Genomic DNA, 25650 nt, shown 5'->3' on the forward strand with positions numbered 1-25650 from the left:
CTTGTCATTGCCAAGCTTCAGACATCAAGATCTGCCTGTGTGTTAAGTTAAATCTCTCTTCCAGTACCATTTTAGCAACCTGCACTTCTATTTCCTTAAAGGAATTGCTCAGGCCCTTTGCAGCTGTTGTGCTTTGCCAACACCTCCACAGATTAACCTCCCTTCATCCTTTCTCTTTGGCTTCTGATGACCTGGCAACCAGTACTGTGATTATCACTATAGATTTTCCAGCAGGTTTGATTCTAAGTAGTAAAAAAGGGTAATGGGTACTCAGAGTTACCTTTTGGCTTTCTACTTTTCCTAAGGCAAATGTATGGTAGCTCCCAGTATTGAGAGCCTATCTCCAAACCTCCTCCCAGTCTGGGGACACCCTGGAGATCTCAAGTGCTCTCACAGCCCTTCTCTTGTGAGCCAAAATGTGGCTGCTGTTTCTAGGGGTCTGCATTGCTGGGTGCAATAAGTTTTGCTCATTTCTTCTGCCCATCTGAGCACAGAGCAGTTTCTTTGCTGTAGAACAATACAAGGGCATTGCTGGGAGAGCCGAGCTTTGGAGGCAGTACCGAGGCCCATGTAGGAATTAAGTCTGTGCTCCTGCTGGCAGCTCTAGGAAGAGGATAAGGCATCCCAGATGCTTGGGCTGAATAGAAAGGAAAAGCCAGGTTTGAAGGCAAAGGAAAATTTTGTGTTCTCCAAAACAAAATCTTTGAAGGTGTTGCCTGGCTGGTTCTGTGCATTTGGAAACAGACAGACACATCACAGAAAACAGTTTTTCTCCTAAATCTGACTTTAAATTCCCAAGAGTTGACTCTCTCGCAATGTTGAAGGTATTTTTCAGGAAACTACAGGTCCTAGAGGATAATGTTAAATTTGTACATCATGGTTGAGAATTTGCTGCTTGTTTGGTATGTTTAACCAGCAGCTTGATTACAGCTGGTGCCAGCTTCTTAATAAAAACACAGGGATTACCTTTTGTAATGAAGCAAATAATACATGACTGCCATACTGTGCTAAAGGCTTTGAATGCTTTGGTGGTTTGCAGCTCAAATATTTATATTACTAAAATAAATTGTTTGCCAAACTACAAAACAAAGCAGGGGGAGTGGTACTTAAATAGGAAAATAGAGGCAAAATCTTTGTCCTATGGTTTGCATATACCAAGTGTTACGTATGCTTGGGGTATTACACAGACTAGTAGCAATATTTAAACAGCTAATAACACACATGGTTTCCAAGAGTGCTGTAATAAATTAAGTCTGGTTTTGGCCGGTGGGGATTCTTTGACACCTAATAAAAGCTGACTTGAAGCTCTAATAATGTCTCTACCTGTGAATGTTGTTGTGTTTGGAATTATGCAGGGGGTTCAGGAACAGGAAAATGGTGCTGAGGACATAGGTAGGTGCATACTCACACACAAACATGCTCACCACCATAAATCTTGGTTGTTTAAGAAATGAGGCTAAAAATATCCCTGAATATGAATCTGGGTCAAACATGGTGTTGACTGTAAAGTCTAGCATGATTTTATTGACCTAATGTAGACTTCTGTTTTTGAGAATGACCCAGGGGACACTGAAGAGAAAACGTTTTTACAAGGATTTTACTGCATTAAGTTGTTTCCAAAATCAGTTTTTCAAAAGTCTCAAGATGCAGAGTTGGACCAGTGGCTCAAAGGCATAATGTAGGGTGAATTTTCCCTTGAAGCTCAAGGGTGTTATTTGAAGAAAAAAACCTTAAGCAATCTTAGTGATTGTTTTTGAGCTTTTTACTTGGATAGTCTTAGGATACAAGCTTTCCTGAAACAGGCCTTTTCATAGAGTTGAAGGGATACAAAATAAATGCTAATGATAACATGATTTGTGGCTAGCACACTCATTTGGGAAACTGTGGCACCCACAACCGGATTACATTATGTGGTAGCTGTGAACATTTTGGCACTGTAATTCTTTCAGAACTTGATTTTAGGATTCCAAAATGATTGTGTGCACGTGAGATCATGTGTATAAAGTGTGATTTGACACTTAGCCTAATTTATACTTATTTCTCCAGTGTCCTTAAGATGCCTTTTTCTTAAGCCTTATTTGCACAAGTAATTTCAAGTCCAGTAGCACTTTTGCTTCAGTGCCTGATGTAGCCATGAACATCTGAATAAGCTGCAACTTGTTGTGGTACAGTTCTCCATGAGTTTTGTCTCTTGGAATAAAGGACACAAAGTCGGACTTCCTAAAGTTCCTCACAACCACTCCAAGCTCTAGAAGATGAGATTCTCAAAAAATACTCTGGCTGTTTTCAGTGTTGTTTGCTGCATCTCACCCACAGTTAGTTTTTAATCATTCTCATGAATGATTTACTGTTCCCTTTCTATCATGTTACTTTTTCATTGTTGCCTCCAGCAGAAAAAAGCTTTCAAAGGGTTCTTTAGGGCTTAATGTATTGTTTGTCCTAGATATTTGGCATGACTTATTCAGAAATGTGTAATAAATACACAGCTCCTCTCATTTTGGATTGTTTGTACAGCCAAAACATATCCTTGTACTAGCCCTTGTGAAGAAAATGAACTCTACTCCAGCTGAAAGTAGCAGAGATGTTTGACAGATTAATGCATGACCAGATGATGGATGAATAGTCTCTTCTAGAAGTTAGGAGGGGTGGGTGGGTGCAGGTGGGATCTTGAAGGTCATGTGTAAATACGTGTGAGCTCATTCAAGTCTGTGGGGTTGCAGCACTTTATACCAGTGGATAATGTGCTGGTTTAACTCAGACTTTACTTCTGAGGCATTTTTCCTGGTACCTGCTTTGAGCACTTACCCCTGATTATGGATATAATACTTCTGTCTTCAAAGACATATTGCTTATAAAAGGTTAATTTTTGTAATCAGATATCCAGTCCTTTTGATTGGTTGAACCTAATGTGGCTAAAGAAATCCTTTACTTTCCCTGCTTGTTTGTGGTTTTTTTCCCCTGGTGCACTGAGACAAGAAGTTCTGGTACAAGGGGTTTTGATAGTTTAGTCTATCTGCTGTGCCCGTCAGTCTCTGTGTGGGTCTATGTGCTCTGAAGGATGTTTACTAGTACACAGTTAATAAAACTTCTTTTTATTTTATAGATAATGAATTGTGAATCTCAGTGCCACTGCTGCTCCCACGAAGATTTGCAGTAAACAGCTGAGTCATACAGATGAAGCCTGAAATTTCTTCTCTCACAGATGTGATGGAGTCCCACTGAGTTCCTTTGCAGAGAGCCCTGAGCTAGTGAGTTCTGCACCCTGCAAAACATTTGGGTGGGCAGGAGGGTGAACAGCCTGTCCCCTGCACCTCGTCCAGCTCTGTGCTAACTCTGGTGCTCAGGAGGCATATGCTGGGATGTGTGCAGGCAGATTGCTCACAGCTCCCTCACATCCTGGAGCAGCAGGGAATCAGGAAAAGTAGTGGTGGGCTGCCAAGTCTCAGCCTGCTGGCCGGGTTGTTTGAAAGTCAGCACAAACCTGCTAAAGAGTGAGCCACTCAGGACTTCTTTTACCCTAGCAAAGGTCTTAAAGACAGCTCTGTATCTAACTTTGGGTTGTGGCAAATTCACCTGATTTTTGCCTGTTTACCTATCATGCTCCAGATCTGCAAACACTGCTGTGTTTGCCATACTGATTCTAACCTGTCTCAGTATACCTCCTGAGAGATCTTTGGGAGACATTATGAGTGTTGGGGAGGTCTGTCTGTCTACATCTGTGGACTCTGCACAGGGCTGTTGTACAAAAGGCTGTGCAATATATTCTTCCAAAGACCTGCTAATGAGAACACATGCATCAAAGGAGAGTTAGTAGTCATGGGTTTCCCATGGTGGTCTCTTTCATAAGTGATAACTGATGACTGCTTCTCAACAAGTATATAAAAATATTAGATAAAAAAAGAGTCTTGAGCCTGTACTCAGGACTAGCTAAGCTTCAGCCATTTGCTCTGACTACTTCTGAAAGCTCATGGATTGCTTGCATGGGAGAGCTGTGCCAGAGCTGAGAAAAGCTGTATATGTCTTAACTTGTGTTCTGTGTCTTTCATCTTGTGCATTTCCCACTGGCATTTTCTGCATTTAAATCTTTTTAGAGGGCCTGTCATTGTGCTGTCCATGCTGCTAAGGCATGGACAGACAGTATTCTGTTCTTAAATCCTGCTTTGAAAATCTCTTCATAATACGTCCCTAGAAGAAATTTCTGGTTTGTTTATTTTGATTTGTCCTTTGGCTGTGGCTGGATGCCCAGTCATGGGCCAGAATCAAACTGGCTGAGTACCAACACAGGGTAATTTGCAGCTCCTTGTAAGCGACTTCAGTTCATTTTGGCTGTGCCTCTGCAGCATTTCCCAGAGCCAGTCATCTGTGCTTCAGCTGATTGGGGTGCAAGCTGAACTCTGACTTGCCTGGCTGAGCCTGCCAAGAAAAGCATTAGCTAAGCAGAAACAGTGTGTGGCTAGGGGCAAAGGTGAGCATGCATTAAGTATCCACATCTTGATACTAAAAGGATGCAGCTACAATCTAAACAGGGGAAAGGGCACCCGGCAGACAGACAGCCGCCTGAGGTGACCCAGGAGTGCACACCACGTTGCTTGCTGAGAAAGGCCTCTTTGTCTCCCTGCATTAAGCCTGCCCATTTTGAGTGAGATGCAAAACAAATGCAAGAAACCAAACTGTATGGCCTTGATGACATTCTTCTGTTTCTTGGCATGGGTTTGTTGTGCTTAGAAAGGCCTTGAATGTGTGTATCTCATCCCCAGGCAAAACAGAGATATTTGTGCAGCTGGATTGAAGTTCCTCTCTCCCTTATATACAGTCTAGGGGGTGGAGAGGGTGTCTGAATGCTGGGCCACCAGGTGAGAGACAGGATACAGATACTCAAGTTCTTCATCTGTGTTTAGGAAAGAATGAGGAGCAAAGGTGGGGAGGAGACCTTTAACCATCACCTACCCCCTTATCACCAGCTGTTGTTTGCCTGTATTTGTATTGCTTCCCTCTTCCCATTTAGATTACAGTTTGACCAGTGTGACCAGGATTTTCAGACCTTATTTTAAACACAGCTAACACAACTCTTGCTTTGGTTGCAGCTTTGCTGTGTCCATGAGTATCTTTCAAACTGACAGGAGAGTGTTTCTTATCAGTTGTAGAGAGATAGTCTTACCAAAGTTCTTGTACTTCACCTGGATATGTGCAGTTCCTTTTTGTTGTGACAAGGTTTTATCACTTTGATAAATTACTCCTGCCATAGGCTATAGATAACAAGATAAAATAGACTTCACTTCAAGTTACAACTGGTTTTCTTTTCAGACTGTATCTATTTCTGTGCTGACAAAATGGTCAGACCTTGAAGTTGTAAGAGTGAATGTGAGATACCAGTTCTGTGCTTCCCTGAGCTTTGATAACATTCAAAAGTTTGGATCCATCTTGACTTCCATAACTACCAAATGCCTGTTTGGTAAAATACTTTTCTTGAATGGCACATCCCATATCTGTATGCTGCTTGGCACTCTTTGGTGGGGCTGTTTTGTGGGAACAAATAGCTTCCTACTCCTGCAGTGGGTTCAGATCCAGCCAAGAGACATGTTGGGTGAGATAGCAATCCTGGCTGCTGTTAGTGAAAGGCAACTCTAGCAAAGTAAATGCTTATTTCTTTTAGTTGCACCCTACTTTTGTGTCTGGTAGTGACAACCTCTGAGCCTGTTGGCATGACAGTATCTTTGGTCACTTTTGGAAATTTGGGACTGTGTGGGCTCAAAACCTTTCATGAGAAGGTTGAGATAAACCCTACATGTGAGCTCCAATCCTGTGTCTTACATAGGAAAATTCCCATTTCCCATTAACCGAGGAGCTTTATAAGTTAAACACCAAGCCTCTTTAGACTCTCTTCTTTCTTTGTTACTCTCATGTTCGTTCCCATTTCAGCTCCCTAAGGGGAAAACCAAATGTCATTTGCAGTTCACTGCTGTGTATTACATTTATTGCTCCTGTCTTGCTCTCTTTCAGAGCATGAACCCAACCAACCAACTTCTTATCAGTTTGACAGGCTGTGACTGTTGTCCTGGTGACCGGTGTAGTTGCACTATCATCATGTACAGAAGGCAGAGAAGGAGATGCCTCAATGTGTGGGTGTAGCTGTGCATGCACATGACATGCCAGGAAGTCACTGGGATACGTGAAGATAAGATCCAAGTCCCGGGCTGTGTGTATGAAAGATGAAGCAAAACAAAATGAAGTTAATAGCTGTGAGAGAACAAATGGGGCTGTGTGTAGGAGTAGCAAATGCTCTGCTCTTCTCAGCATCTGATCTATGTGCCCGTAACTCAGTGCAGTTGTATTTCAGAGATACTTGCCCGCCAGCCTGCTGTCTTTTTCTACCCACTCCATTTCCTCCATTTCTTACTTAGGTTTATGGACACGAGAAAGAATAATGTTAGTAACACTTATGAGTCACGTTTTCCACCCAGACACACCATGCTTAACCCATTCATACACATGTCCTTGTACAGCACCAACTCCAGTTCACTAATTACTCACATGAATCAATCAGACTGACTTTGGCAGTGCCCTGTCACAGATTATCTCCTAGGTGCTAATAGAAAGCCCTGCTTTGAGCAGCATATGATCCAAGTGGATGCCAAGGAAAAACAGATGGAAAGAGATGGGTAAGGGAGCACAAAGATATAATGAAATACCATTACTCAGCACATAGGCAACGGTGTCAGCACACCAGCTGCCTAATTCTTGGGACAGCTTTTGCAGGCTACGTGGTGTGTTCATGTTTTAATGTTGGCTGGTTCATGTAAATGTCATCAGCTTTCAACCATTGAAGAAAATGTGGGATGGGGTAACCTAGATAAAACAGATCCTGGCCTTACAGGCTGTATGGTATTTAGGAGATAAGAACTTATTCAGCTCTTCTGCAGGTGAAAGGATTGTAGGAAACCTGGCAGTTTCTGTCCTGAGTGGGGACAGCTTTAACCTGTTGGGGTGAAAGTGGGGCACAGCCCAGGAGCTCGTGTTCCATGTGTGGTGCCATGGTGCTGTAGCTGTGGTTGCTATGGGGAGGGAGTGTCTTGTTAATCCCCAACCCAGCTAATCTTCCATACCTAATTGAGAATTGAATACATTTCCTTTATTGTAAATTCTGGGCTTTCTGGACACTCATTACCAAGTATAACTCCACAGTCATCAGCTGAGTTCTGCACTAGAAGCAAAATCATCTACTGCAGAATGAAGGGAAGACATGTCTGATCTGCTGCCTGTCTTGTTTTGCTGGTATATCTATGCCCCCAGCATTACTCCTGCCAGGGTTTGCTTATCTGTGACCTCCAGAGGCCTTGCAGCAGATAGGATGCTCTGCCAGACCTGCCAAATCTCTGCTCACATCTGTGTTTTCCAAACAGCCTGCCTGGGGGGGCATTTCAGTGGCACACACTGCAGGCAGGAGGTGATGCAGCAGATCTGTCTCCTCCAAGGCAATGCTCCAGGGCAGGCTGTGTTTCAGGGGTGGTCAGCAGGGAGAAGGAGCAGGCCTGTGAACAACATTAGTCAGACCCCGTGCCAGGACTCCTGGTGGGATGTGCCACATCTTCTGGCTGAAGGATCAGAGTTCTGATGACTAATGAGAAGAGGTTTAAATATGTTGTGGGATGGAGCTTCTGTCATATAAAATTCATGGTGCTGGCAGGCCATTCTTAATAAATAATTACCCCCTCTGAGGAACACACATCTTCATTTCATGCTTATAAAAAAAAAAAAAAAAACAGAAGGGAAAAGGGATATTTAAAGAATGAGTCTGATGTGATTTTGAACTTGCTCTTCCAGCAGCTTTGTACTGGAATGACACATGAACATTCCCATGAGGAAAGGTAGAGTGAGGGGAATATTATTTTGGTGAGAGGAGGAGACAACTGGTGTTTTCTGTCTAGCAGGAATAGAGGAGTTGCATTTCTCACCTTCAGCTTCTGGGATGGCTCTGTGATCTTCAGAGACATGATCTGGGATGTGATCTTCAGAGACATCATGCACAGTGTTGGTGGGATACAGAGCAGGCCTGCACAGCTCATAACCCAGCTCCCACCTGGGAGCTCTGCACCTTTCCTTCTGCTTCTTGTTGGCCTGTGACTATTGTCCTGCACACATTAGTACTTCTTCTGTTACCAAGAACAGACTTTCCTTTGGGCTACTCATAACTTCCAAGGGTGTTGTGAATACTGAAATTTCTAAGATACTTGTGAAAGTGCTGTGTACCTTGAGCTAGTAAAACATGATTATGTAGCCCTTCCTTTGTAACATGAGTTCTTCCTCTTAAGGGAAGCCAGATAAATGAAGAAGAAGCTATTGTTTGTTGTTGTTACAAAGGGCTCTTGAGCTAAATGGGACTTTGGCACCAACAACCACCAACTACGTAATTTCAGGAGTGTGACTGAAATGGCTGGAAATCTGGTTTTGCTGCTAATGAGTACAGTGAATAATTGCTGCTTTCAGTTCTTTTTCAAGGCAAGATAATAAGATAGAGAATGCATGTGTCAGTGACTAATTAAGTATATGTGGATTAACTGATCCCCCCCAAATACAGTTACAGAAAATTCAGTGCAACCTCTCATGTGAGCTATTGCAGGTTATGGGTAGCTGAAGTCACCTGTATATGAGTGTTACATGAGGGATGGGGAAAAAAAAAAAGGAAAATCTGGGGTGTAAGAAGTTGTCTTCATAATGTTTGTCCCAAACCAGTGGTTTCCCTGGGAGCAATATTAGAAACATGTGACATATCAATGTTAGATGATGGGGTAGTGAAGCATGGCTAAGCCTCCAGCCAGCTTGTATCAACCAGGCCATTCCAGCTTTCAGAATATGCCCCATGTTCTTAAAACACCCCTGAGCATCCCTGAGTGTCATTATTCCTCTCTGTGTCTCAGACTCAGAGTTGAGTTCCCATGCTATGCCGTGTGTAACAGGGCCTGTCCTTTCCCTGTTCATTTGTGCTGCTTCTGTTTGCAGGAGAGCCTGCTGTTACCTGGAAGATGTAGTTTGTGTAACTCCATCTGAAGGCTGTACCTAATGCTCTGTGGCAGCATGGTCTTGCTGGAAAAAGAAATGTTATTTAGGGTTTGGAAAGTGAGTTGGATTTGTTCCAGTTGTCTTTGCCTGTTTTGATTCTTTTGAAGCTCTTGTTTCCTTTTGTAGGTACCTGGATGGTACCAGCTGTTACCTGAGGGAGGCAGGATGCTTGGGATGGGAGCTTCAGGCTTGAGATCAATTTCAAAGGACAGATGAAAGTAACTGTAATGAATTTTAGTGTCTGCAATATGTTGGTGGATTGCCAAAGAGGCACTTGAGACCCCTTTATGCTGGGGTAGCAGGTCTGGGGAAGAGACAGAGACAGAAAAGGTGTCAGCAAACACCAGACTCTCCCAGCCAGCTCAACCTCTTCCCTTTTTCTGTGGCAGGAGAAGATTGTCCCCATGCTTTCTTCCTCTCAGCAGCACATTCTGATGTTCCTTGTGCAGCTTTGAAACCAAGAAGCAGAGGTGTTTCCCAGCTGTGCAGAAGCTCTGGGCTGGTGGTGGTGTTCTGGGGAGGTTGGCAATGAGGATGCTCTGTGGAACTTTCTTCCTGCTGAGGTGACTCACCCTAGCAAGCAACCTTTGCTGGTTCCACTGCACAATCTGCAACCCATCATGGCCATGAGCCATCAGCCATACAGCTGACCCCATACCTCACAGATCATATACATCTGGTTTTTTCATGTGAGTGGAAAGTCAGAAGACCCTTGGGCCTGGAGATGGGTTCCTGACATTCTTTGTTGTGGTTAATTTCTGGAAATTCAGGCTGTGGTTCATCTGTTCTGACGTATGCGTGTCAGTGCCTGAGCTACTCATTCTGAATTCCTTCTGCTGCTGCTGAAGAGAATGAGGCAGTGCTGGTGTGCTGCTTGACTGGCCTGTTTTAGATATCTGCATTCATTTGAGAGGAAGGACACTGCCTATTCCTGTGTATTTTTTCTGCTTACAGAAGCAATTTGGATTATCCACAGAGATGTACACGTCTTCACACTGGCCATGCAGTTAGTGGAAGGAGTCACATCCTCAGAACTTGAATAGTCTGATGACTTAAGTGTTGGGCAAAAACTCTGGATTCCCCAGACAAGCCAGGTGAAAGCCAGGCAAGTAGAGATCTGGACACAGAAGGTTCTGGCTGTAGGGGCCCTGTCCCCTGGCTTGTTTGTCTGATGGATATCTGTCATGGTTGTGACCACTAACATGCTAAATGAAAAGCTGGTGCAGGATTTTGTTTTTGACCTGTTTTGTTTGTGCCAAGGAGGTAAGAAGAGCTCTCAGAAAATAAACTTGAATCTCTAGACAGGTTTTTTTTTTCACTGAACTGGGCTCTCCTGCTGACTTTTGTCTGTTTGCTGAGATCCTGGGTATACCCTTTCAGGAGTTATGAAGACATGCATTTCCTATTATCCATCCAACTCTGCCTGATTCCCCATCTCCCATAACCCTCACCATTTTTTCTGCTCCATATCCTCATGCCTGTGTCACTATCTTGATTTTTCATATTCTGTCTGTGCTCTTGTCTGATTTCATTTGCTCATTGCTGCCTGTGTTTTGTTTCACTGACCGCCAAGGCATGCAGCCTGCAAGGTCTCTCAGAAGTCTGAATTTGCCTTTTAAAAAGAGGCCCAAGATCTCAGCAACCTACCCAAAGAACTAAAAAAAAAAAACAAACCACCCCAAACAAGACAGACAGGAAAATATACAGTGGATCTTTCTGTGTGCTCATAAATAAAAGTCAGACACTCACATGCTTTTCTAAAAATAACACCCTTAGCAAGTGTTTTGGTAGGAATAATACTGACCTAGTTTGCAGGTTGCCCACGTGCAAAAAAAAAAAAAAAAAAGTTGGTGAGGAAAACCCGTTGCCTGACAGAGTATTTGCATTTGCTGAACCAGATTTGAATTAAGAGGTGTTCAAACAGCTCTTGTAGTCTCTTCTTTGGGCAATACTCTTGGGCACAAGGTGTGACTCTTGAGGATTTCCTGTGCAGGGCCAGAAGCTGGACTCCTTGGAGTATGACCCTTGTGAGTCCCTTCCAAAATTCCATGATTCTGTGATTCTTGGTGGCTTCTCTGGAGGTTTCAGAGGAGAGGGCCTCAGGAAACACTCACTGGCAGCATGGCCCACAGCAGTCACTTGCCTTCTGTGTGGGCTGGATGTGTAAGTTGCACCTGTGTGGTACAGTCAGTGAGAGTCCACATAAGCAGAAATCCTCTTCTGCAGCCTCAGTCTGGGATGTTCATGTCTGGAGAACGGGCAGGATATCTCTGTAATCTGTGGACCTGATTGGTGTGTGTGAGTTTAGCTTTCTGTCTTTGTCTGTGGCAGAGATTGAAACAGTTTGGTGCTGAAGGAAATGACTCTTGACTGCCCAACTCCTGCCCACCCCACAGACTCAGTCTGTGCCCCTGTCCTTGTCCCTGTTGCCAGGACTGCAGCATAGTCCTAGGGCAGGAGCTGTACCCTGGGGCATATGAGAGAGTCATCCCTCTCTGCCAGCTCCTTCTTGTCCCTTCTGAGTGGATATTGTTCAAGTCTTGGCTGGGACCTGGAACTGTTCTCTGTGGGCAGCTCAGCATCAGTGACAACAGTGACATCTGCCATCAAGGGCTGGTATTAAGGTAGCATCTCTCACAGTGATGGACACCCTTGGATTTCCTGGAAATCACCCTAGGAGGTCACTGGTCTTTTGAGTATTATTGGGTATTATGCAAGATTACTGAGATGAGCATGTGCAGAGGCCTGATAGGATCTCAGGGAGATGAGGGCAAAGTGGATCAGCAGCAAAGGCTGGATGAAAAGGGCCTTTCCCCAGGGCTGACCCCTTGAGCCTACCATTATCTTTACATTATGGAGGGCCACAGGCCATGCTTCCCCTGTGTTGGAGAGCTGGCAGAAGGAGAAGTGTCCTGCATGGCTCACCAGCAGGACATGGCATTGCCTTATTGAGGCCTCCCTATGATCCCAGGGCTGATGGATGTGCTGAGCCTGCAGCTGGATCCCAGCACCACCTGGCAGTGCAGGCTCAGCAGCCTCTCTGGCCCACTGGTGAACCAGCAGGATCTGCTCCGAGCTGCTGGAAGCTGCAGGTGGCTCGGGAGCAGCAAGCTGGCTGCCCTGTGTGCTCCTGTCCTCCACAGCCTTGGCACATGGCAGCCTCTCCACGAGCCTGGCTGCCTGGCCTGTCTCGTGTGCTGCAAGGAGGGCTGTGTTTCTTTCTGAAATGAGAGCAGAAGTGTGTCAGGGAGTGCTCTGTGGGGATATGGATAAAGTTTTTATAGCAAATGGATGCCATCGCTGTCCCTTAAATCATATCCTCTTCCTTATTTTTCCCATCTCTCATGATAAGTGATTCATGAATTTCTGACTCTGAGCAGCCCTGATGCTGGGAAATGCTCTCATTCAAGCAGAGAATCTAGGTCAGCTGCTCATAAGAATAGATCAAGCCTTCACTGAATGCAGTGGACAGACCTTCAGTTGGATGGGTTTTTCCCTGGCTTGTTTTGTTCATAGTGAGCTCCAGAAGTTGACAGGCATTTTGTGGACAGCAGCTATAGCATCCTGCCAGCAGGCTCAATGCAAGCATTACTGAATCAGTGCATCATAGGGAAAATTAATATTATGAGGTATTAATTGTGATTTTTTTTTTTTACATAAGGTCCTCAGTAATGAAGATATATATCTATGGTCAAGAGGATCTGTTTTGTAAAAACATATATAATAAAAATGGAGTTTGAACTTTTTCTCTGATTTTGCACCTATAAATAACTGCTCTTACATATGGCATCTAATTATTTAATTGTATATGCAGATTAGAAAGTCATTTACATGCTGCCATCAATGACAGCAACTAATAGCACTGGCAGTTATTTCCAGGAACACATGGTAATGCCAAAGGTTTTAAATATTAGTCAGTACCTGCCATATATCTCAATATCTCTCCCCATCTCTTCCTTTCAAAAATGTTAGAATAAATTAATAATCACAAGGTGCATCTGCTTCTTCTTGAAACTAGTTGCAGAAGATCTGTTATATTATATATTTTGCATAAAATTGCAGTCCATCTTGGAGTTCCTGATTTATCTGGCTGTGATGGCTCCTTGAAACTGGGAAGGAAGAGGAAAGAAAATGTTAATATATCTTTTTCTCCATTTTATTTACATATGCAGAAGGTGAAGGAAGGCAGTTGCAGACATGAAAGACTTAAGTCCCATTAATATGAAGTCTGATCCATAGATATTTTTATCCAGAAGATATTTAGCAGCTATTTGGCCTTGCTTTTGTATAGACTAAATTGTTACCCATGGTAAGATTAACAGGAACCAGGGATAGGGAGTGCCCAGTTCATCTTCTTGTGCTCATCAACAAAATCTGTGCAGTCATCTTTTTCCTGATGCAAAACAGGTTTTGAGCATGACAGCTTATATTTTTGCTGCCATTTTACATGTTTTGCCCACAGGTGTAAGGTATACTGAACTGTGAAGAGTGGGGTAGCAGCCAAGGAGACCTCAGTGAACATAAATCTTTATTGGGCTTGGAAGCTCCACATTAAAACCTTGTGCAGAAAATACCATTATTGACCCATTTATTCAAACAGAGAAGCTCCAAGGCAGCTGCCTGAAAATCCAGTGATTCTGTGCTGTGTCAAGATCAGCTGTGTTAACTTGGTTTGCAGTTTGTGTGATTTTCAAAGGTTATTGACTCCAAGGCATTTGTTGTCATGTAGTCATGGAGTGTACAAACACCATGCTGCACCACTACTTCCTGCTCACTAAACAGATGTGTACAGCTAAGAGGCTGAATTTGAAACAAAAGGAATGTGTCAGTTACTTAAATTCTTTGTTGCTATGTGGCCTTAATGCTCTTTTTAAAATTCATTTTCAAGAATGGCTCTTGACAACCAGTAAATAACAGGTGCAGGAGATCTAAGGTCCTAACAGCACAGATAACGTGCTTGTCCATGATGGGAAAAAAAGAGCCATTCCTTTTTAAATTTGCTCAATAATTTCGAAACATCCTTCCAAGTCACCTAATTTAGGTTCCTCGAGGACCACATCTTCCTGCTCTGCAGGGAGAATCTTTCTGTGAGCCATGAAGGCGGCAGAGTGGCTGTGAAGGAGGCGGCAGGGGAGCAGTGCCAGAGTGCTGGCAGTTGGTGCTGTGCAGCTCTCGGGAGCTGGGGAGTGTCTCTGGATCTTTATATAGCACTGCCTCTGCTCTGCTGAGATGTGGGAGGCATTGGAAAGATGAGATACATCCTGATACTGACAGCAGATGCACGCATTACAAATACTCTTCCCTTTCCTTTACCTTGCCTGTTCCTGATGCTTCCAGGTTTTGCCCACCTCTTGTTTTCTTGGTATTTCTTCATTTCTGTAAGACAGGAATGGGTCTGAAAATGTTGAAGACCCTGAGGCAGCTTCCACACCGTGAAACAGTGCTGAATTTTCTAGTGCCATTTCTCTTCGAAATGCTTTTCTGGTTTTGGAAGAAAACCCAGTGATGTAGCGTAAATGTTTTATCACCATGTATTTGGGAAGCCTGCTTTATTCAGCCTGAACTGATGCTAATAAAAAATTAACGCTTCTCTTTGTGCTCATGAAGAGTTCCTCCCCAGGGTATTTTTCTGAAATAGTTTCAGAGGATGATTGGCTCTCTCCTAGGACCTTTTTGGGTGCCTCTTGCTGCAGCAAATCCCTCACTGTAGCTAGCAAGCTCCCATGCTAAGATTGTAAAAGTCTTTCAAAACAGACCTTTTAACAGTGTGGTTTGGCATCTTGGATATGCTGAGCTTTACCAGGGCCAGTGGCTAAACCAGGTTGCTGCTCATTGTGGGGTGGGAATGGAGTTTTGGTCAGATTATCCAGAAGTGACAACAGCAGACACTTTGTGTTGAACATTTCTGAAGATTAAGTGTCTATACAAAAGCTGATCTCTTTTCTTCTTATTCCTCTTCTAAATAACCTGTTCAGCCATGAGGATGAGGGCCCTGAGCAGTGTTGTTAATATACCCCACCCCATACTAATACATGTATTAATATATTGATATATTACTACATTACATATTTATATGTCAAGGTAGTAATATAAAATACATATTTATTTTAATGTATTAATGTATCAATATGCCCCATACAATAGCTCCTGTGTCAGTGCAAGTGCATGGGGCATTCCTGCCTTAGTTTGTAGCCAGACACACTTGCAGTGAATGTTGAGGGGAGAAACAGCTGAGTTTTGATATTTTGTCAATATTGAAAGGTGCCTAGCTCCTGTCAGAGGTCTTGGGGTGTCCTGGCAGCTGATCTGTAGATATGATTTTTAGCTTCCAGATGGTGTCTGGCAGATGTGCCTGTGGAGCCATGTCAGCGCACTGGGGGTGAAGCACTGAAGACTGGAATTTACACAATCACTGGCCTCTTGTGACAGCAGAAGAAGCATGTAAATGATGTAATGTGGATTTTGAGTCCCAAATCTCTGCATATGCTGCTCTGTGTAGGGCTGTGGGTACAGATGTGTGTAGGAAGTTTCCTCTGAAGTTGAACGTAAAGTTTTTACTGCTGCAAAGAAATGATGTAAAAATGCACAGAGGAATCTTATTGATCTAAGGCAAATGAAGAAATTCAAAATTTTAGGCTTGTCTGTCCAAGTGTAGACGGAATATTTATAATACAAACTTTCCCAAGAAACCCCTCTGGAAAAAATCATGGATCATCTTGAAATGAGACATGGTAGTGGTTGAGGTAGTGCATTCTTCACCCCACCAGCAAATAATATCCATGATTAACTTTTTTAAAACGCTCTTTCCATTCCTAGGAGACAAAGAAGCATTTAAGTTGTAGATTTCCTCTGGCAAAGCTGCCCTTGGAGCTTTCCTTGGATAACTTCAGATAACTCATAAGATTAGAAGCCAAGCTGTTGGGTGACAGCTCTTCGAGGTGACCAGACTGGCAGCCTGCAGTGCTGTGGTGTTTTATGTGGCAGAAAACTGTGCTGAACACTAAGTTGCTACTCCGAAAAGTATTGTTTCAGTCTTCTTTTGCTATGTGGATTCAGGTATTCTCAATGCAAGGATTTTTAGGGCCACATCAAACAATTCTATTGCCTGACTCTCTACAGTTCATTTTCGCAATATTGGGGATTTTGTGTTTCATTTATTATTACTGCTATTGCCATTTTTTCGAAAGAGGAAGCATCTTCCTCAAAGCAATGCTTGCTTCATTCTGAAAAGTAAAAACATAATTAGGCAAAATCCCCAGGAATTAGCTAAAAATGTTCTAAAGGAACAGCAAAGTAGGTTACTAATTAAGTGAAAATTGAGGTCAGTTCGAAATGGGGTTCTTACAATCAGAGGAAAAACAGAGGCAGTGCAAAATTTTTATATCACATCCAATGAATGTTATGTTTCAGTGTTCAGGGCAGGGGAAGGAAGAGTATCCAATTCTTTGGGGAACTTATTCTTTGGGCTTTAGTGTGGTTGCTGAAAGTGCTGGGACCATGCAGAGTCTCTGTCAATCCATCTGCCTGTCCTCTCCTCGTAAACCAAATTCCTCCAGTTTCAGACAAATCCAGAGAAGGACAGAAGTTTCAGATTAACTCTTCCAAAATGGGATAAAAATCAGTGCCAGAGCAGAGAAAGGCTACTCAAGCAAACACACTCAGGAAGAGAAAGGAAGAAGCTTTCTTCTTTCCCTTTTGCTCCAAAATTGGTGCCATGTTCGGGGTAGCACAGATCTCAGGCAGTGAGAGTTTGCAGCCTGGGGCTGGGAATCATTCTAGGGAAGCAACTCTCTTTTCATCTGTTGCTATAGGAGAGGCTGCCTGTATTAAATATTTGTGCTGCTTTATTTGCCCATGCACACAGATTATCTGGAGAGTACAGGGGATTTGGTGAGCACCATAGGCAAGGAAACCGTGTTTGTGTACCTTCAGACTGGGTGCTGGGTGAAGCCTCTGATATGAAATAAAGGCTGAGTTCATGCTGTGTTCTCTTCCTTAGCTGGGGCACTGAAGGTCTATCCTCTCCTCAGATGTGCATGTTTATGAAGTGTGTAAGGATGTACTATTTTGTGTGAGCCACCTTCTCTCAGTTTGGTTAAAACTGGCTTTAAAACTGGTTAAAACTGACTTAAAATCCACTCTTGTGCATTAGGCCAGGGGATACATGCAACCTCTGGCTGTGTTGTCTTATTTCATTAGGAAGTGGAGTTATCTTTAGGAAATAAGAATTAATGTATGCTTCTCACAGGATGATAAACATCTGACTGTGCACAATGGGCAAAGTCACCTCTTGCATATAACCATGATGGCAGCACCAGCTGCAGTGTCAAATGTGAGGGGAAAGTACTTTTGTTTCTTTGTTGGTTTGTTTGTTTTGTATCTCTCAAAAAACCCCTACCTTGCTTGAAATAGAGGCTTCCTCTATTGATTCTGCAGGAATCAATCTTCTTTGATTGCTGATGAAATCAAAGGTGCTGTGTGTGAGTGGAGAACACATTGTCTGACTGCAATATAGCTTCACAGAGTGGTTTTACATCCTAGGAGTCCAACATCTTTTTGTGCCATACTCCGAACATTTCATCATCATAATTAATATTCCTGTCTGCCATGTTTCATACCTTTGGTTCAAAGCAGTGGAAAGTACCAGCATGTTCTGGAAACAAAAGAGGGAGGTGAAAATCCTCTCCAGATACTGCAATCTGCCTGCCTCTTAGGACCAAGTGTATTTCATATAACAGATGCTGCTGAACACAAAGTTTCCATTGTCTGTGCCTGACTCTGTTCATGTAATATCCCTGCAAAGCAAGCATGGGCATCACTGCATCGCTGGAATTGGAATATTAATGTAATTGGACTCTTGCAAAGTAATTTAATTTGTAGTGCTAATAGTCTGACTTCATTAGCATGAAGACCAAACACCTATTGTTCAAGCCAGGCACACAATCCACTTGTTATGAAGAGATTTTATCTATATAGGCAGAAGAATTAGGAAATAGCAAGATAAAGAGTTAAGTCAACAGGGAAACAATATAAAAATTTCTCAAAGATATTCACTTGTTTAATGGAAAATCCCAAAGACAAAGGAGTTACAGTTTTTCTAAGATAGGAAGACAGAGTCTCAGTGATGTGGGGAGGCTGTGGACTTTTCTAGGAGCTCCAGGAAATGAGAGAAACTCCTGAATGCTGGGGATGTTCCTAGGAGACAAATTGCTTCTCTTTCACAGTAAGCATAGTGAGGGTCATGGCAGGGAAAATGACCCTGCTAGGAAAATCCCACTGTGGATAAATGGAGGCATTGAAACACCAGGAAGAAGGAGAGGGCTGCCTTCCAAGAAATGGCTTTGGAGGAAGAAGAAAGTCATTTTGTACACCTGACAAAGGAGTTTGTTCAGAAGCTGAGCTCTCCTTGTTTTTGATCCTGTGTCCTTCTGGTTTCCTATTGCCCTTCTTTCCTTGGAATGGCTCCCCTTGGGTGAGCAGCTCAGGAGCCCATGGAAGGAGCAGATAAAACGTGGCTGTGCACCAGCTCCTTTGCCCAAACCAATGGTTTTGAACAGCATTATGTAAACTCTTTGTGAAAAACCTGTGTTCTAGTTTGACGCCAACACTTTTATGTAAAGGTGTAGCTTCCCTGTGAGCTTTGCCTGTCTTGGCATAACAGCACCCATGGGAGCCCTGTGCTGGATGATGTTCCTAGAGACTCAAATCATCCCTCTGCTTGCCCTGGTTTGTGAGGAGGGAAGGCAGGACTCAGCAGCCATGTGGGCTGTTGGTGCTGCAGTGCTTGGTGGGCTGTGCCCTGAGGGCACTCTCTTCTTGGGGAGTGCCTGACATTCCCTTGATTGATGGATCAAGTGGTCCATGGAATAAGAGTTGGTCCTAGCCTCAGGATGTCAGTGCATCTCTGCTGTCACTCCCTGCTTTCCACAGGCTTGTATTGTATTCCCATGAAAGAGGCTTTCTGGGAAAACACAGCAATTCCCACACATCATGCTGCCACAGTTCAGGGCACGATCTGCAATTGTAAATGTGTTCAAAATCTGTGTACTGCAGAGAGTCTTGCCTTCAGGACTGGCACTTTGACATCTAATTTCCTTCCAGAGAGAAGTCTAGGGAAATGGTTTTTGTTAGAGACAGGCTTGTTGGAAAAATGCTGATGAAGTGAAACATAAACATATTGTGTTAGAATTTTCATGGGAAAATATTGCTGAAGGGTTTCAGCATGCCTGGAATGCTTCTCTCACTACTGACCCTCTTACTCCATTTTGTATTCATATACTGTGCAGCTATAACATTCCAAATGAAACATTTTAACTTCAGCCAATTAAAAATTAAGGTTAAAATAGAACGTGCATAAAGCCTCTCAATGTTTAACTTTATTCACAAGCTGGGAAAACACTGTATTTTGCAACCTCAGTATTTCCTACTGGCTGCAGATCAAATGTGTGACCACTGGAATTTCTGTTTCTCTTTCCAAATGAAATGTATTTATTTCCTCCTCCCTATTGTTACTAATGAATCAAACAGCTTTGTGATAACATGCTTGTGGAATGAAGCACTGATAAAAGAGCCAGAACAACCTAACATTTATGTGGTTTCCAAGAAGGAAACTAGTGGAATTTTACTATCATAAAAATGTAGAGAATTTTGGAAGAAACTGCAGGCATTAAACCCAGAAATATGAATTAACATACTTGAAACAGTCTAGATGATGTGTGGAAAAATCACCCCTTAAATTCATACCCCTAAAATCATTGTTGCATAGTGCATGGTTTTGAATAAATACAGCTTGTGATGATTAATAGAAACTGTCCTCAGCTGATGAAAATCCTCAAGTTTTTGATTTAATCTTTATAATAATGGAATAGAGAATTAAACCCAGTTTGTAATTGTCTTGCAAGAGGGGCATGGTAAGGACAGCATTTCAACTCCTCTCCAAGTTCTCAAGCAGTGTATGGACTTAAAAATTATCTATTTTAAATGCAAGCTCCTGGATTTAAAGGATTTCTGTGGAGGAATTTTTTCTGTGGTTTATGGTCAAATCTTTAGCAGTCCAATATGGACCTCGTGCTAAGCAGACACACACCTTCTTTTTCTTCACTTGTGGATATTGGCTGGTGAACTGATCCATATGTGTGCATACATGTATGGACACACAGACACACAGACACACAGACACACACACACACACACGTAGTGGATTGCTGCAATGTTATGCTGTTTATATCCCTGTTTGTGTGTATATAAATTTAAAATAATAGATAATAGTGTACATAGTTGCTGGAATATTGCACATTCCAGAAGGCTGAGATTGTTCTTATCTCCTCTGAAGGGTGTTATTAGAACATGGAAACCAACACCCATTCTCTGGGCCTTTACATCCCTGGTGGCTAGCACTAGGCTTGCTGGGAGGTCAGGGAAAACTTGGCTCCAAACCCAGATGTGATCTCTGTGCCAAAGGAAAGCTCGGCTGCAGCCTGGGCATGCAGGGTGGGTGGAAAAGGATGTGTGATTCATAAAAGTTGCTACTAATCAACCCCCTTAAACGGATCGGATTGTCATCAAGATAACTGGCAGTGCAGGGATATTTTAATAGTTTAGAAAATGCCAAAAATCCCCCTGGCTTTCCCCCAGTGGTTGTGGTTAGATTATGTGTGAGGTTTTTGACATTATTTACCCAGAAGAGGGAAGGATTACATAATAGAGCTGCAAGCCTATAAAAGTGTCCTCACTTGGCACAGACAGGAACCAGGTTAGACTTTTTCAAAGGCAGCTGAAGCCTGTAGCTGCTCAGAAAAAAAAAAAAGTCAGAAGAAGAGAGAACTTCTCTGGAAGATAGACATTAAGATTACTTTGCATAGAACTGTTTCTCATGTTTTCTTTTGATAATATTCCCAGCTGGACAGAAAGCATTTGAATCTGCTTGGATCATGCAGAAGAGAAAGCATTCCTGGGCAGCCTTTGTGGGAGGAGGCAACAAGAAGGGGGAGAAAATGGCTGGGGAAAATGCAAGGATACTGCCCAAGGCCACACATGAGGAGAGAAAGAAGCCAGAGGCAAAAAGGAAAGGGAAATTGAAAACCTTGGCAGGCAAATTGCTGAAGACTGTGGCTGGTGGGAAAGAAATGGTGGAGAAGACTGGTCCTGAGGATGTGGCAGGGAATTTGCTGAAGAGGCCAAGCAGTAGGAAAGGAGTGGAGAGAGGGACGCCTGCAGGTAACCTTGAAGTTATCTCTGGGTCCAGGCCACAGGCTCTTGTTTTTCATCAACTTCTGGATTAGGTGCTTTCCACTCTCCTCCTCCCCATCCTTCACCTGAATTCTTGTCCCTTCTGAACTCTACATTTGCTACTCTGGGCAGTTCTGTATTTCACTTTTTATTTGCTCCACAAATGTTTCTCTTTACTGTTCTTTTTTTTATCTCTGCGAAGACTCCTGATGTGTCTTGTGAGAATGATGATGTATGTGTGGCTGACACCCCAACCATGTGACTGTGCTGTTCCTCCACAGATGGGAGGGGGACGTGGGTTGCACACAGCCTGGCTGTGCCAGTTAAACATTTCCCATTTGCTGCATGTATCGAGGCAGGATGGGTGCAGCTTGTAGGCCCCTCCTGAATAACTTGCCAATTGCTTTGCTGAACATCCTTGCATCAACCCTTCTCCATTTCATGTCATGTTCCTCCCTCCAGTCAGTCCTGTTTGATTTAATTCTTACTTCACATATGGGATGCTTTCATAGAGGAAAGATAGGAAGGATATAGGCAAAACACAGTGGAAGCTCATAATCCTTTCATTCTTCACTCTACATCCAAAGTTGTATCCTGAATTATTTAAGTCCCGCTGCTTCTGACTTTTCTTAACTTTCCCTGCATTCTCATCAAGTTCGATTTGTCCTCTGGGCTCTGCTCCAGATACCTTTGGCAAACCTTAACCCTTCATTGCTCAACCTTGTAATCTATAAAACACGTGAAAAAAACCCTGCAGCAATGTGTATCTGTTGTAAGAGCACATTTAACTCTTGCTGGTTGACTGGATGTGCTAGGTAAGATACATTGGAAACAAGCAGCACTGAAAATCTTCTTTGCAAGAGAGCTTGCAGCACTTTGGTCCTGCCAGGGTTTCTGTACAGGAGGCAGAGAATTCCTTCCAGGCTTGGCTTTCAGCTGTTGGCTTGTTCAGAAGATGCCCCTTTAATGCTTTTCTTCTGGACAGAAGGTACATTTCTTAAGGAAGAGTGTAAATAATGGACCTTCACTGCTCACATGAGGAGGTCTCTGGAATGATGGCAGAAAGCTGCAGACTAATCTGCAGACTTGGTTAACCTGGAGGAAAAAGGATGATAGAAATGTAGAAATGAAAATGTGCTTGCCCTGAGGAAACTGAGAGGTGCTAGTGCTAGATATTAAGTGGGCTGATCTTGAGTAGATCCTGAGGAATTCTGGAATAGATATAAACTAGGTACTTCATAACTTCGATATTAAAGTGATGGTCCTACAGACAAGTGAACAAATAGCAAGTTGTGTTCTTATTCTGTTGCAGAGGAAACCATCTGCAGATTTATTGAGCAAGGAAAATTTTTGGAAGCTTGTGATCAAATTCATAATCTGGAGCATTCTGGAGATGATGGTTTGAGAATGTCTGAATCACTTTATGTGCTGCTGGCTGAACGAATGTGGACTGTAGTGGGAGAAGCACTCAGTGGAAGTGATAGGATGCTCCTGGAGCCATTGCAGTCAGTGGGGGAATCACTGAAGTGGGAGAAGCAGAAGGAAGCAGAGCGGCTTGGCAACGGCCTAGAGACAGATCCTGCTTCCACCTGGAGCCCAAACTTCTGGAGAAAAGATCTGGAGGAAAAGCTAATTCAGTACATGACAGCCCAGATTCCCCCGTTTGCTTCCTCTACCGACACAGATGAGGCTGCACTAAGCCAGCACCTGAGTCAGCTGGAAACGAGGTTTCTGCCCAGCCTGGAGCACAGCAGTGATGTCTTCAGGGACGCAGGACTGCTCGGCACCTACGCCCACTGCTGTCACGCCTCTTTGTGCTCTCACCTTGCCACTCTTACTGACAGTAACTGTTTCAGCTTCAGCCAAAGCCTTTTAATTTATGGATGGAGCATTAAAATGTACAAAAGGTATGTCTGAAGGGCTTTTTTCTCTACATTTTTCTATATCTCTATTTTTTTTTTTTTTTGTTTTTTTTGTTTTTTTTTTTTGTTTTTTTTTTTTTTTGTTTCTGATAACAGTCCCTGCTTCCTGATAACACAGTGATGGTCAGGACTCTTGCTGAGTTTAGGTTTGCCCACTGCCTCTTTTATCTTCTGTGCTCTCAGAACCAGAGCCTTTTTTCATTGCAGTATTGCCTCTTTCTAAATCCTTAATACCAGATTCAGGGATTTATCTGAGGCGGGCAGGTATTTTTCTGCTGGACTGCTGTTGGACATGCACAGTTTTCTGCTTTATTGAACAGTTTCTTTCCTTGCATCAAGCCTTTTTTTACAAGGTCCATAATACTCCAATTACCCAGAGTAATTTTCTCTGGCCTTTATGTCAGCATGGTGCTCTATGAATTTCTCTTGTTCTGCCCTTAGTTCTCCCACTGCTTTATCGGGCTTGTAATTTTCTCAGTTGTTTCTGTATTTCCTTCATTAGTGTTCAGATCACAGGAATAACATGTAACAGATCATTAAATTCCTGCCCAAGTCTGGGGAAACAGATATGGCTTTCCCTCTGAAGAGTGGCACATCTGGGGCCCTTTGGCCCAATGTGAATTCAAAGCCTATGGATGTCATCAAAGCTGGAAACTTTTTTGTGATTCCTTTTTTTATGGTGGATGAAGGGTTTGATTCTCTGTGTCCGTGGTTTAATTGCTATTTGGCAGCTCCAATCTACTTATGCCTAATAGTTCTTAGCCTTTTTGGATTATTTGATTGCTTTCATCCAAGCCCACAGCTTCTCTGTTCCTTGTATTAATTACACTTATAAGCCCTTGATTAGCTCATTAGCAGTTCATCAGGTAGTCTCTTCCCCCAGCCAGCTCCCGAAGGAGGGAAGCAGTGTGGTGGGTACATCCTGACCATCATCAGGCACATGGTAGATGTGGTCAGGAGGCAGCCCTTTTACTGATGCTTTTAAAATGGTAAAACTTTGGAGTAATGGATTTATTAAATATTGAAAACTTTAATAAAAGTGGAGGTGAAAAATAATGTAATTTAATTATATAAATAAAAGTTGAATATAGGAAAAAATGTATTATGTAAATGCAGAATCACTTCAAGAAAAAAAACCAAAACCCAAACAAGTAAGACCAGTGACTGTATTAGTCAGATGGTAGTGAAAAAAGTAGAAATGAGAAGAGCAGAGATGCCAAATTTCAGCATTTGATCTTTCCTCTCTACATTTAGTTACAGCCTCTATGAAAGCTCATGCATAGATGCAGTTGTCTTGGTATGTAGCTGCTTCTTATTCAATTCAGAGAGAGAATGTGACACTTGCAAAATTGTGCATTCGTGCAAGTGAGCTTGGGAGACTCTCCCTGAGCTTAGGAAGGAATTGAGCAGCAGCAGTGAGGGAAGGGGAGAGGGGAACAAGCAAAAACCTTAACTTGGGCAGCAAATGTAGGAAGAAGGAGAAGAAACAGCACAAAAGAAAAGCTGGCAAAAGGCCATTGTCAAGATCATCTACTGTGCTGTGGCTGCCCAAGCTTGGCAAGCACTGCTGGGTTCTTGCTGGGCGCCCTGTTTGCTCAGTGTGAGGCTGTGGTGCCAGGCAGGGGTGCCAGGCAGGCGAGGCTGGGGACCCGCGGGAAGCTGCCCCTGTGGCTGAGCTCTTGTTTCTGTACACAGAGGCAGCCAGGCATGTGTGAGACCCGAGCACAGCCCCCAGCACAGCCTTTCCCTTGGTGCACAGTGCCTCGTGTGGATTCTTTTGAAGACTGAGGAAAAGTTACTTGAAACTGCACGGGTAAGAACTCAGGAGTTTTACCCCAGCCTGCCGGTTTTATTCCCGTGGTTTTAAATTAAGGGGTGCCCTTGTTAAACAGCCAGCTCTGCTCAGGCATGTGTGAGTCCCAAGGTCTCCATCTTGACCGAGTTTCATTGCAGAGCCCAGGTGTGAGGATCTATGATTGTCTGCTGCCAAAGGGAGGCTGCCCTCTCCTTGCTCCTTAGCAAGGAAATGCTGGCACATTTGCAAATCTCTCTTCATCCCACTGCTGTCTATTCAGAGAGCTGCAATCTGCTCTGCTCAGAAGCCCCTTTATGTGGAGGAAAGGGAGACTATGGGTGAAGCCCACTTCCTTATTGAGGACCATTTCAAACTGTTATTCATCTTCTCTCCATCTGTTAATGGTCCCATCGTGTGCAAAGTAAGGTTTTCTCACAGCCCCTTTGCCTCAGCTGTGCAGGATATTGAGGCTGCTAAGTTTGCCTGTGTGTGGACTCCTCACAGTCCTCTCCAGGACTGACACTGCTGATGTTAGAGCAAGATTATTTCCAGAGCTCAGCACAAGAAAATGTGCAGCTGGTGCCCACCCAGCAGCCCTCCACAGAGAATCCTGTCTTGTGATCCCACAGGTGACCCCAGCCCTGTGGC

General features: G+C 43.3%; 1 protein-coding gene across 6 annotated transcripts in view; it reads left to right on the forward strand.

The window, feature by feature from the left end:
• Positions 1–25650, forward strand: part of LOC135302599 (exocyst complex component 3-like protein 2) — a 48582-nt gene that overhangs the window by 3678 nt on the left and 19254 nt on the right. For 3 of the 6 annotated variants that reach the window (XM_064423267.1, XM_064423263.1, XM_064423264.1), the window contains exons 2-5: positions 3104–3248; positions 20956–21273; positions 22598–23192; positions 24903–25020. In XM_064423267.1, the coding sequence (XP_064279337.1) occupies positions 20988–21273; positions 22598–23192; positions 24903–25020 (999 nt within the window). In that variant the 5' untranslated portion in view covers positions 3104–3248; positions 20956–20987. Of the gene's footprint in view, positions 1–3103; positions 3249–20790; positions 21274–21612; positions 22101–22148; positions 22274–22597; positions 23193–24902; positions 25021–25650 lie in introns of those variants that run through there. The other 3 variants (XM_064423266.1, XM_064423269.1, XM_064423268.1) reach the window with 3 other exon arrangements.

Source organism: Passer domesticus, chromosome 6 (genome assembly GCF_036417665.1).
Source record: "Passer domesticus isolate bPasDom1 chromosome 6, bPasDom1.hap1, whole genome shotgun sequence".
NCBI lineage: Eukaryota > Metazoa > Chordata > Aves > Passeriformes > Passeridae > Passer > Passer domesticus.